The 11,480-nt window shown below is 47.2% G+C and overlaps 1 protein-coding gene across 1 annotated transcript; it reads left to right on the top strand.

Moving 5' to 3' along the window:
• The first annotated feature begins 6,583 nt into the window (after positions 1–6,583).
• LOC125541423 (uncharacterized) lies at positions 6,584–7,719 on the top strand. The gene has a single exon (XM_048704842.2). It carries the CDS (start codon positions 7,026–7,028, stop codon positions 7,602–7,604), a length of 579 nt encoding a protein of 192 aa, XP_048560799.1. The 5' UTR covers positions 6,584–7,025; the 3' UTR covers positions 7,605–7,719.
• The last annotated feature ends 3,761 nt before the right edge of the window (positions 7,720–11,480 follow it).

Here is an 11,480-nt window from a genome sequence, read left to right on the forward strand (position 1 = left end):
TTCAAACATTTTTTTAACAAAGCGGATGAAACTCATGCAAACATAGCGGATTTCATATAAGCCAAATGAAATTCATTACATTTTGGACACATTTTAACTAAAATAACTAAAATTATGTGCACGTCCAGTCGCACGGACCTCCATCCCCACGACACGGATACACTACACTAGTCTATGGCCAGCCGCGGCAGATCCAATTATCTTCCCCATGTCCGGCGGCCCGCTCGCCGGACTGCCGTGAGCCTTGGAGGTATATTCTTCCATCGTATCTTCTCTATGTCCGGCTGCGCCGCTCATCGGAGTGGCAAAGAGTGTGCTTTAGCCGAAGGGGATTGGGGGCTCCGCAGCCGTGAAGCCCAGGCGGGGGTCGACGATGATCTGCGCTGAACCGGGCAAGACACCGGTTGTGTACGCCGGCGTTGCCTCGGCGGTGGCCTTCATGGGACCCAAGCGGCATCGGCCTCCCGTGTTATACTTCTCCTCGATGATGGCGGTGGGCGCGGACATGCGGGACGCTGCGTAGCTGACCTCCACCGGCAGGGCGCGGTCACGGACACGTTGAGGACGGCTGGTGCGAGCATTCGCAACATGGGACGCGTGCGACACATCGTCGTCCATAGTAGGCGCGATGTCTGTGCCGCCATGGTCTATTGCATGCCACCTCGAGCAACACATAACTCATTGGCTAGCTGGCTTGGAGTGGTGAGTTGCTGAACCACGCGCCGGCTCGGAGCTTCTGCTTCCGCGAGCTGGCTTGCAGCTACCTGGATCGTCGATGGAGGCGGAGCAGAGAGTTGCCTAGCTCATATTCGGCGGGCTCGATGGGCCACCCAGCCAGCTTGTTCGGATTCCTGCTTGCTGGATGTGATGGAGCTTGTGGAGAAAATATTGTGCAGGGAGGAGATGTGAGCGGAGTGTGGTGCGATTTTTACCCGGTGTCTTGCATCGCTTAAATGGCGGGGGGGGGGGGGGGGGTACGGAGCTAGCGGTGTTGTACTTAATGACGGGCGGCTCGCGAATGCACGTGTGGCCGAAGTAGGTTTCTTTGCACACACTTGGGATTTAATGGAGGAAGGTGGGCTGTTTGTGGCTGTTTGAAAGCGGCGAGGAGGCGTGTTCAGCCGGGCGAGGAGAGAGCGACGCTCTCTCGACTGGCGCGCTGCTTTAGTGCGGGCAGTGAAAAGATTGCGTCCGTTTGCGCCGCCCTCATGTCTGGTCAAATCACACACATCAATGTCGGTCGCTGCATGCTCTGGGCAGGCATGAATGTGGCACGACAAGCGGCGCGACGTGCATGATGGAAAGCGCGGGAGGGGCGGATGGGGAGTTTGGGTGGGCCAAGGCAGTCAGAAGCAGGCATGGCAGCAGCCCAGACGCCCGCAAAGTCCCTCACGTGTCTCCGGTTTGCTGGAGAAAACACGGCCGATCGCTCTGTGGACCGATATAGGGCCATGTTGGATGGCCTCCGCGGGCCGAACAACGTGATCCGGACGTATGCGGTCGATTTGAGGGTCGCCGTTGAAGATGCCCTAATCTAAGAAGAACAATATAAATGTAGTCGAAGTTAAAATAACCTTTTCAACACCATAAGCCCAAGTAAAACGTAAGCTCAAGGGCCATGAATAGAAGAAGATAAAATTACAAGAGATATTTGTACTGTATAAATGAAACACTTTCTATAACCTACAAAATACTTTTATTTAAGATTACAATATCTATTATTTCTAAATAATCGATCCCATTAATTCTAGTTCTCTTAACATGTGGCTTTTTATCTCATCAAATGTGCCATGTCAGTATCCACTAACACTATTTTACAGCCCTTATGTAAACTACGTGCATACTCTTTGTACACACAATGTAAGTACAAAATATTTGTACATTAAAATGTTGTCACTTTTGTTTTAGATCATTTTCTTCATACATAATACATCTAAACTTTATATTTAAATTATACATGGGAAATCACCTAGTATATTAAGAACTAGTGGTTGGGGCCCGCCATTGAGGGCCTCTTGAGAGGGAGTTGTGCATGTATTTTTTTTCCTCTCGAAGAAAAAACCTCAATTTCATCTCAAAATTAAAAAAAAAAATTCTCACAACACGTAAACATCACATCCATCTAAAAAAAGCCAAAAAAACATTTTTTTAAATGAAAAAGAAACAAAAGTCTCACTTCCATCTTTCAAAAATAATTTCCAAAAAAATTCTCAAAAGAAAAAAAAATCTCAATTTCATCTTTCAAACAATCAAAAAGTTTCTCAATTTCATCTTCCAAAAATATCAAAAAGTCTTTTGCCACAACCAACCAGCATGCGCCATGTGGCCATACTAGTTGGCCGCCATTCTCTTGTAGCTTAATGTGTTTGATTGATGGTGCATTTGTGGTGGAATGATGTTTTAAGAATTGATGGGACATGCGTAGTATTAGGTTGACAGTTTTTAATTGTCAAGTGTGATAGTTCTTTTGTTGACTTGTATTTTATATGCAGACTAACAAATAGAACAACAAAAGTAAGAAATGCATCATTTGGTTATAATGTTGGAATATTTTCCATTATTCCTAAATAGTTGATCCTCACTCACTCTAATTCTGTCAACACGCAACTTTCCACCTCAACAAGTCCACTAACACTATTTTACAGCTCCATGCAAACCACTTACATACTCTTTGTTCACACAGTGCAAGTATGAAAAATTTCGACATTAGAATATTTATAGCTTTTGATTTAGATTGTTTCTTCATACATAATACATCTAAAATTAACCTTTAAATTCCCGCCGCAACGCTCAGGGAAATCACCTAGTATATAGAATTGGGGGGACATTTGTGGTGGAACAATGCTTTAAGAATCGGTGGGACATTTGTGGTGGAATAAATGTTTTAAGAATTGGTGGACCATATGTGTCGTATTAGTTGGACATATTTTATAATTTTCCCATGTGATAGTTCTTTTGTTGACTTGTATTTTATATGCATACAAAAGAATAGAACAACAAAAGTAAGAAAAACACCATTTGTATATAATGTTGGAATATTTTGCTGATACAAGTGGAATAATGATTTGGAATTCATGAAATATATGGTGCTTTAGCTGCACTTTTTCATTAACAAAATTATTATTATGATGTGTGATTACTTGAGACTAACAGACAATATCTCACTGTGGCCGGAGTAGAAGGCGGGCAGTCTGTGGACGTTAGAATGCGGCGAGGAGGCGTGTTTAGCGGGGCGAGGAGAGGGCGATGCTCTCTCAGCTGGCGCACGGCTTCAATGCCGGTAGTGAAAAGGTCGCGTCAGTCTGCGCCGCCCTCCTGTCCGGTCAAATAACAGGCATTAATGTCGGCCGCTGCATGCTCTGGGCATGCATGAATGCGGCGCGACAAACGGTGCGACGCGTGGGATAGAAAATGCGGGATGGGCGGGTGGGGTGTTTGGGTGGGTCAGGGTAGTCAGAAACGGGCGTGACAGCAGCGCGGACACCCGCAAAAAGTCCCTCATGTTTGTCTCCGGTTTGCGGGAGAAAATACGGCCGACTGCCCTGCGGACCGATACAGGGCCGTGCTGGATGGCTTCCGCAGGCCGGACAACACGGTTTGGACGTATGATGTCGGTTTGATGGTCGCCATTGTAGATGCCCTAATCTAGGAAGAACAATATAAATGTAGTCTAAGTTAAAATAACCCTTCCAACAACATAAGCCCAAGTAAAACGTAAGCTCAAGAGCCATGTACAAAAGAAGATAAAATTACAAAATATATTTGTGGTGTATAAATGAAACACTTCCTAGAACCTACAAAATACTTTTATTTAAGGTTGCAATATCTACTATTTTTAAATAGTTGATCCCATTAATTCTAATTCTCTTAACATGTGGCCTTTTATCTTATCAAGTGTTTCATGTCAGCATCCATTAATACTATTTTACAACCCTAATGTAAACCACGTGTATACGCTTTGTGCACACACGGTGCAAGTACAAAATATTTTTACATTAAAAAGTTGTAGCTTTTGTTTTAGATCATTTTCTTCATATATACATCTAAAATTAATCTTTAAATTACGCGCGGGAAAATCACCTAGCATATTAAGAACTAGTGGTTGGGGCCCACCAGTGCGGGCCTCTTGAGAGGGAGTTGTGCGTGTATTTTTTTCTCTCAAAGAAAAAACCTCAATTTCATCTCAAAATTGAAAAAAAAACTTTCTCACAACATGTAAACATCACATCCATATAAAAAAATCCTAAAAATATTATTTTAAATGAAAAAGAAACAAAAGTTTCACTTTCATCTTTCAAAATAATCTCCAAAAAATATTTTCTGAAAAGAAAAAAAATCTCAATTTCATCTTCCAAAAAAATCAAAAAGTTTCTCAATTTCATCTTCCAAAAATATCAAAAAGTTTTTTGCCACGACCAACCAGCATGTGCCATGTGGCCATATTTGTTGGCCGCCATTCTCCCGTAGCTTAACGTGTTTTATTGATGGTGCATCTGTGGTGGAACGATGTTTTAAGAATTGGTGGGACATATGCGTAGTATTAGGTTGACAGTTTTTAATTGCCGGGTGTGATAGTTCTTTTGTTGACTTGTATTTTCTATGCAGACTAACAAATAGAACAACAAAAGTAAGAAATGCATCATTTTTTTATAATGTTGGAATATTTTCCACTATTCCTAAATAGTTGGTCCTCACTCACTCTAATTCTGTCAACATGCAACTTTCCACCTCAACAAGTCCACTAACACTATTTTACACCTCCATGCAAACCACTTACATACTCTTTGTTCACACAGTGCAAGTATGAAAATTTTCTACATTAGAAATTTATAGCTTTTGATTTAGATTTTTTTCTTCATACATAATACATCTAAAATTAACCTTTAAACTCTGGCCACAACGCTAAGGGAAATCACCTAGTATATAGAATTGGGGGGACATTTGTGGTGCAACAATGCTTTAAGAATCGACGGGACATTTGTGGTGGAATAAATGTTTTAAGAAATTGTGGACCATATGTGTTGTATTAGTTGGACATTTTTTAATTTTCCCGTGTGATAGTTCTTTTGTTGACTTGTATTTTATATGCACACAAAAGAATAGAACAACAAAAGTAAGAAAAACATCATTTGTATATAATGTTGGAATATTTTGCTGATACAAGTGGAATAATGATTTGGAATTCATGAAATATATAGTGCTTTAGCTGCACTTTTTCATTAACAAAATTATTATTATGATGTGTGATTACTTGAGACTAACAGACAATATCTCACTGTGGCCGGAGTAGAAGGCGGGCAATTTGTGGCTGTTTGAATGCGGCGAGGAGGCGTGTTCAGCCGGGCAAGCAGAGGCTGACGCTCTCTCGGCTGACGCGCCGCTTCAATGCCGGTAGTGAAAAGGTTGCTCCTGTCTGCGTCGTCCTCTTATCCTGTCAAATCACAGGCATCAATGCCGGCCGCTGCATGCTTTGGGCAGGCATGAATGCGGTGCGACACGTGGTATGGAAAATGCAGGAGGGGCGGGTGGGGTATTTGGGTGGGTCAGGGCAGTCAAAAATGGGCGTGGCAGCAGCCCGGACACCCGCAAAGTCCCTGCTTCCGCAGACCGTACAACACAGTCTGGACGTATGCAGTCGGTTTGAGGGTTGCCGTTGTAGATGCCCTAATCTAGGAAGAACGATATAAATGTAGTCTAAGTTAAAATAACCCTTCAAACAACATAAGCCCAAGTAAAACATAAGCTCACAGGCCATGAACAGAAGAAGATAAAATTATATTCTTCCGGTTGGCAAGATCTTCTCTATTAATCCAGAACAACATAACCATGGATCATCCGGAAAAGCGGGCTTGCGAGCAAAGTAGTCTCTGCACAGTAGGTTTGCTTCGGACACCTTATCCCGGTTGATCACTCTTCTTCTTTTGATTGAGCCCTTGAAGTTGAGAATATGCTTCACTTGACGGTCCATTTTCTCTTGCATGCTCATGAGCATAATCATTGTCCACTTCTTCGTCCGAATCTGAGGAATCGAAGAACTCGTCTTGAATGATTTGGTCAAGCTCCGTCAGTCCATACTCCTCGTCCGACGAAGTATCGAAATCCATCGTTTTTCCTAACAAAATTACAAAAATGCGGTCAGACAATGTGTCGAACACATCAAGCGCAAGGCGGAGCGAGAGAGTTACAGAACGTACCGCGGTGGCATCCATGCCGGAGATGACGTCCCACGTGGCGAGGACGGGAGAGAGGACTGCTCTGCTGGAGCTGTCCGCACAGAGGCAAGGAACGGTTGTTGAGCGCGCGCGGCGGCGGAGCTGCAAACCGGACGGAGCGGAGGACGAAGAAGAGAGGAGAGAGCAAATGGATCCGGCAGCTCGGAGGATGGATTTGGTGCAATTTGGGATGGGGTTGGGCTGTCGGATCCGACATGACGGGCGTGCCCGCCTCATATTTAGGCTAGACATGGGGTACCCGTCCGCCCGGGCATTTGAGGGGGGGGGGGGGGGGGGGTCTGGGTCAAGAAAACGTGATCAGACAGTGACCGGGCGGCCGCCCGCACGTATGAGGTCGGTTTGAGGAAATCAGTTTGAGGCGTCCGACTGTAGATGCTCTTGTAGTTTTAAAATTTACGTACGGAACCCACGTACGAAAGGCGTTTCTTGAGAAAACCACTCCTAGTTTTTTATAGCATTTTCATTATCAAATCAAAAGGAACCAAACGAGCCCTCCTTCAGTTTTAGGCATACTCCAACCGAGCCTAAAAAACAGAGTGAGTTGTACCATACCGCAGTACCCTGCAGGCCTGCACGACCAACAAGCCATTTCCTTCCCAAGATGCACACGAATTTCTAAACAACCAGACTGAAAACCCATGGGCAAGAAATCTCAGACCACGCGCCAAACATACAAACAAGAAACGTGGCAAATATAACGGGAGCCAGATCCTAATCGACGCAGGACAACCAGGTACACATACAGGCCATACCGAAAGTAGGCGATCGAGTCGAGTGAAGAATTCAGCGGCCATGAAGGGGAGGAAGAGGCATCACGCCATGTCCTGCTGCGTGGTGCTCACCGTTCTCGTCATCCTGGGCATCCTCTCCATCGTGCTCTACATCCTGTACCGCCCGCTCCCGCCGCGCGTGGTGACGTCGCCCGTGGAGACCATCGTCCAGGACTTCAGCCTCCTCCCGCCGTCGCTCACGCTGTCCGCCAGCGTGCACGTGATGGCGAGCAACCCAAGCCGCGCGCCGTTCCGGTACGGGGAGACGGTGACGGCGGTGACGTACCACGGCGAACCCGTGGGGACGACGGTGGTGCCGGCCGGCAAGATCGGCAGGCGGACGACGACGTGGGTGGCGCCGGTGACGGTGGTGGACGGGATCAAGGTGGCCGAGAGCCCGCACTTCGCCAGCGACGTGGTGGCCGGGGCGCTTCCGTTCGTGGTGGTGGTGAGGCTGGACGGGAAGGCGCTGGTGCTGCGCGCGTTTGAGGTGAGCGTCACCGTCGAGGTGGTGTGCTACGTCCAGGTCTACGTCCTCCAGGGGGACAGCAGCTCGAACTGCGTCTCGAGGGTCCGCACAGGGCCTGGACGTAATTACTAGGCGTGCGCCACTCGTAATCCATCCATCCATCCTCTTGTGCCACAATTTGTTTTATTTGTTCTTTCCAGTTTGTAAGTCGGAAACTATATATGGACGTTCCGGTTGTGAGTTCCTACTGCATACGTACATTCTGAAGCTGATTCCAAATGACCATGCCAATTTCAGTGGCGGGCCCATGAACTTTAGCACTGGAGTCCCACGGTTTATATACAAATATAATGCATAGACAACATAATTTCAATACCACGATTCAAACTTCATAAAATACAATCCAAAGACTATAGATTGGTCTAGATTACCATTATTGTTCTGAAAAATGTCCTAAAATAGCATTAAGAGGTTAGGGTATCTGCAACGCGTACCCTCAAACGTAACCATCCGGATAAAGTTGTCCGGACACCACAAGCCATCGAATAATGTCCCGCATTTCTCCGCGGACCAGTTCGGGTGTCCATTTTCCCGCAAACTGGAAGCAAATAGGGGGCCTTTGCAGGAGTCCAAACACCCGCCACGTAGGAATCCGACACCCCGGCCCACCCAAAACCGAGACGGAGAACGCGCATTTGGAGCGAGATGTATTGTTTCCGCGACAACCTCCTCCCCCTCCCTCCCCCTTTCCACCCTCTCCACTACCATCCCACCGCTCTCCACACCAATTCTCGCCCTTTTCACCGCCGCTGCATGGACCCATATGAAAAGTTGTTGGAGACGGCGGAGGTGGAGGATCCAGAGAAGGTGGCGGCCCGGAAGATCAACTCGGAGACACGGCAAGCCCGCCACCTCAAGGCAAAGGCAAAGGATGGGGCAGGCAGCAAAAAGAATGGCGACTGGCGGGGCCTGGGATGGGGTGCAGGGGCCGGGCGAAGCCTGGGACGGGGGTCACCGCCGCCACCATCCATGCGCACGCCACCCTGGCCGGAGCAATACCAGCCTCCCTACTTCTACACCGCCAAGCAGCTCGGCTAGCAGTCCCCAGCATCCGTCGTCGGGCACTAGCCGTATTACGTCGATGTCAATGCGGGACCGCTCCATTTTGCCGAGTTGATATCGCCACAACTTGTCTGATCACGGACGCCGAGCATGGATCAGCTCGGTGTCCGCTCTCAGTTCATCAGTATGTCTCAACCAGGCGAGCCGGCGTACGATGACGCAAACAAGAAGATGATGGAGATGATCCACGACGTAGGAAGCAGAGGCTGCTTTGAGGACAAGTAGGTGGATGAATCGGAGCCGGAGGTGTGCACCTAGCAGTCGGGCACAAACATCCAGTCCAACACGTACACCCTACACCAGCCAGCTGGAGCAGGACAACGATGATGACCTTGATCCGGAGGAATTTTTTGCCAATCCAAAGAAGATGAGTAGAGAAGAAATCTTCAACATGCGATAAGATGAATTGTTGTGTGATTCATGGTTGATCACTAGCATTGATCTGATCCAGGGCACGGAGCAAAAGGGCGCAACATTTTGGGCCAACATTCGTACTTGGTTCCATGAGCACAATAATTTTGACCCCTACATCAACGAACTCATCTACAACCATGGGATCAAATCACTCAACATCGATGGTACATCATCCAAGAGGCTGCGAGCAAGTATCGCGGCCATCTGAAATAAATAATCGGACGGTGGCCAAGTGGTGCGCTAATCACCGAGCAAGTAAGTTGTTATATGTGTTAGCCATTTGACCGGACATGCTCTATGTGTTAGTCATTTAGCCAGATATGCAACTTATTGGCCGGTTATACTCTATGTGTTGGTCATTTGGATGGATATGCACCTTGCTGACAATGTTTTTCTTTACAGCCCTCTCGTGCGTGTAACTTGTTCTTGAAGGTGGAGAAGAGGATCCTCATCCTCATGCATTATTTATTGAAGTTGAATGGGGCACCCCAAGTGGCAACTATCCATTGTCAACTCCATTAAGACCGTTTGCATCAGCATGGAGGAAGAAGCGAGTGATCCAACTGACCCAACAAGAGTGGCAAAAAGATTAGAAGAGAGTTCCAGAGAAAGAAGTGGGAGGATGAGAAGGAAAAGAGAGAAGGGGCACCAGCCAAGATGGTGGAGGTTTGAGGACACCTTTTTTTTGAATTGCTTACCTCATGTGTCATGTGGTAGGTTCGAGGACATATTGGCAAAGAAGGAGGAGGCATGTGTTAAGACTTCCGGCGTCAAGGAGAAAAATAAGGTCAAGAGGTTTAACATCTTCATGGTGACCACCGAGAAGAAGCTCCAGCTCGAAGAGTGGACGGTTGAGCTCGCGGGCTCTTCGGAGGATACGAAGATGTTGACCATGAAGATGAACGAGATGGATGAGGATGTGGCGATGATCATGCTGCCATCCTTGTTAAGATGTTGAAGTGCTTGTCGGCCGAGCTAGAGGCGGCCAAGGAGCCTGATGGTGAGGAGGAGGCGGCGGCACGATGAGCGCGTAGGCTCGGATAGCAAGTACGGCAGGGGAAACAATCATTTTTTCCACTGACTATCGGCCTGATACTTTTGTGATGGGGCGCATGTAAAAACTATGAACATCAAGTCTTTTTTGTTGTGATCGGGTGTTATGAAAACTGCACTTTACCTTGCTAAATGAAAATGACCGCGGAGTTTCAGGGGATGTGGTTGGATGAACGGCTCCCGCACCCGTGTTCACAGATTGTCGGAACCAGTCCATGAAAAAATATAGTATCGATTTTAGGGGTCAGCATCGAAGATGTTCTTAGACAATTAGCCTCAGACATACAGCGTAAATTATTTGCATATTCAAAGGGGGTGCCATGGATCTGCCCATGACTAGTCCCACATTCCATTGCAACAAGAACATGACTTGAAGTCTAACTGGTTCTTGGCTGGACAAGGCAATTATAGCGCAACAGAAACCTGTGAATATTTTTGGGGGTAAGGGCATCTCCAACGACGACCCATAAATTTTCTCCCGCATCCGTCGGCAAATAGGATGACCTGTCAACGGACACAGTTGCGGAAGCCGGCCATCCAATGTTGGGGAACGTAGTATTTCAAAAAAAATCCTACGCACACGCAAGATCATGGTGATGCATAGCAACGAGAGGGGAGAGTATCATCTACGTACCCTCGTAGACCGTAAGCGGAAGCGTTATGAGAATGCGTTTGATGTAGTTGTACGTCTTCACAATCCGACCGATCCAAGTACCGAACGCACGGCACCTCCGAGTTCAGCACACGTTCAGCTCGGTGACGTCCCACGAACTCCGATCCAGCAGAGCTTCGAGGGAGAGTTCCGTCAGCACGACGGCGTGATGACGGTGATGATGATGCTACCGACACAGGGCTTCGCCTAAGCACCGCTATAATATGACCGAGGTGGATTATGATGGAGGGGGGCACCACACACGGCTAAAAGATCAAATGATCAACTTGTGTGTCCATGGGGTGCCCCCCTCCCCCGTATATAAAGGAGTGGAGGAGGGGGAGGGCCGGCCCTCTACTATGCCGCGCCCTGGGGAGTCCTACTCCCACCGGGAGTAGGATTCCCCCCCTCCTTCCATGTAGTAGGAGTAGGAGAGAAGGAAAGGGAAAAGAGAAGAGAAGGAAGGAGGGGGCTGATACGTCTCCGTCGTATCTATAATTTTTTATTGTTCCATGCCAATATTATTCAACTTTCATATACTTTTTGGTAACTTTTTATATTATTTTTGGGACTAACATATTGATCCAGTGCCCAGTGCCAGTTCCTGTTTGTTGCATGTTTTATGTTTCGCAGAATATCCATACCAAACGGAATCCAAATGGGATAAAAACGGATGGAGCTTATTTTTGGAATATTTGGAAAATTCCGGAAGAAAAATCCACGCGAGACGGTGCCCGAGGTGGTCATGAGGTAGGGGGGCGCGCCTG

Source organism: Triticum urartu, chromosome 2A, assembly GCF_056163025.1.
Source record: "Triticum urartu cultivar PI428250 chromosome 2A, HENAU_Tu73, whole genome shotgun sequence".
In the NCBI taxonomy this organism is placed as follows: domain Eukaryota; kingdom Viridiplantae; phylum Streptophyta; class Magnoliopsida; order Poales; family Poaceae; genus Triticum; species Triticum urartu.

Excerpts from the sequence above, each read along its gene's own strand:
- LOC125541423 (XM_048704842.2), top strand. The coding sequence starts at position 7,026 with ATGAAGGGGAGGAAGAGGCATCACGCCATGTCCTGCTGCGTGGTGCTC.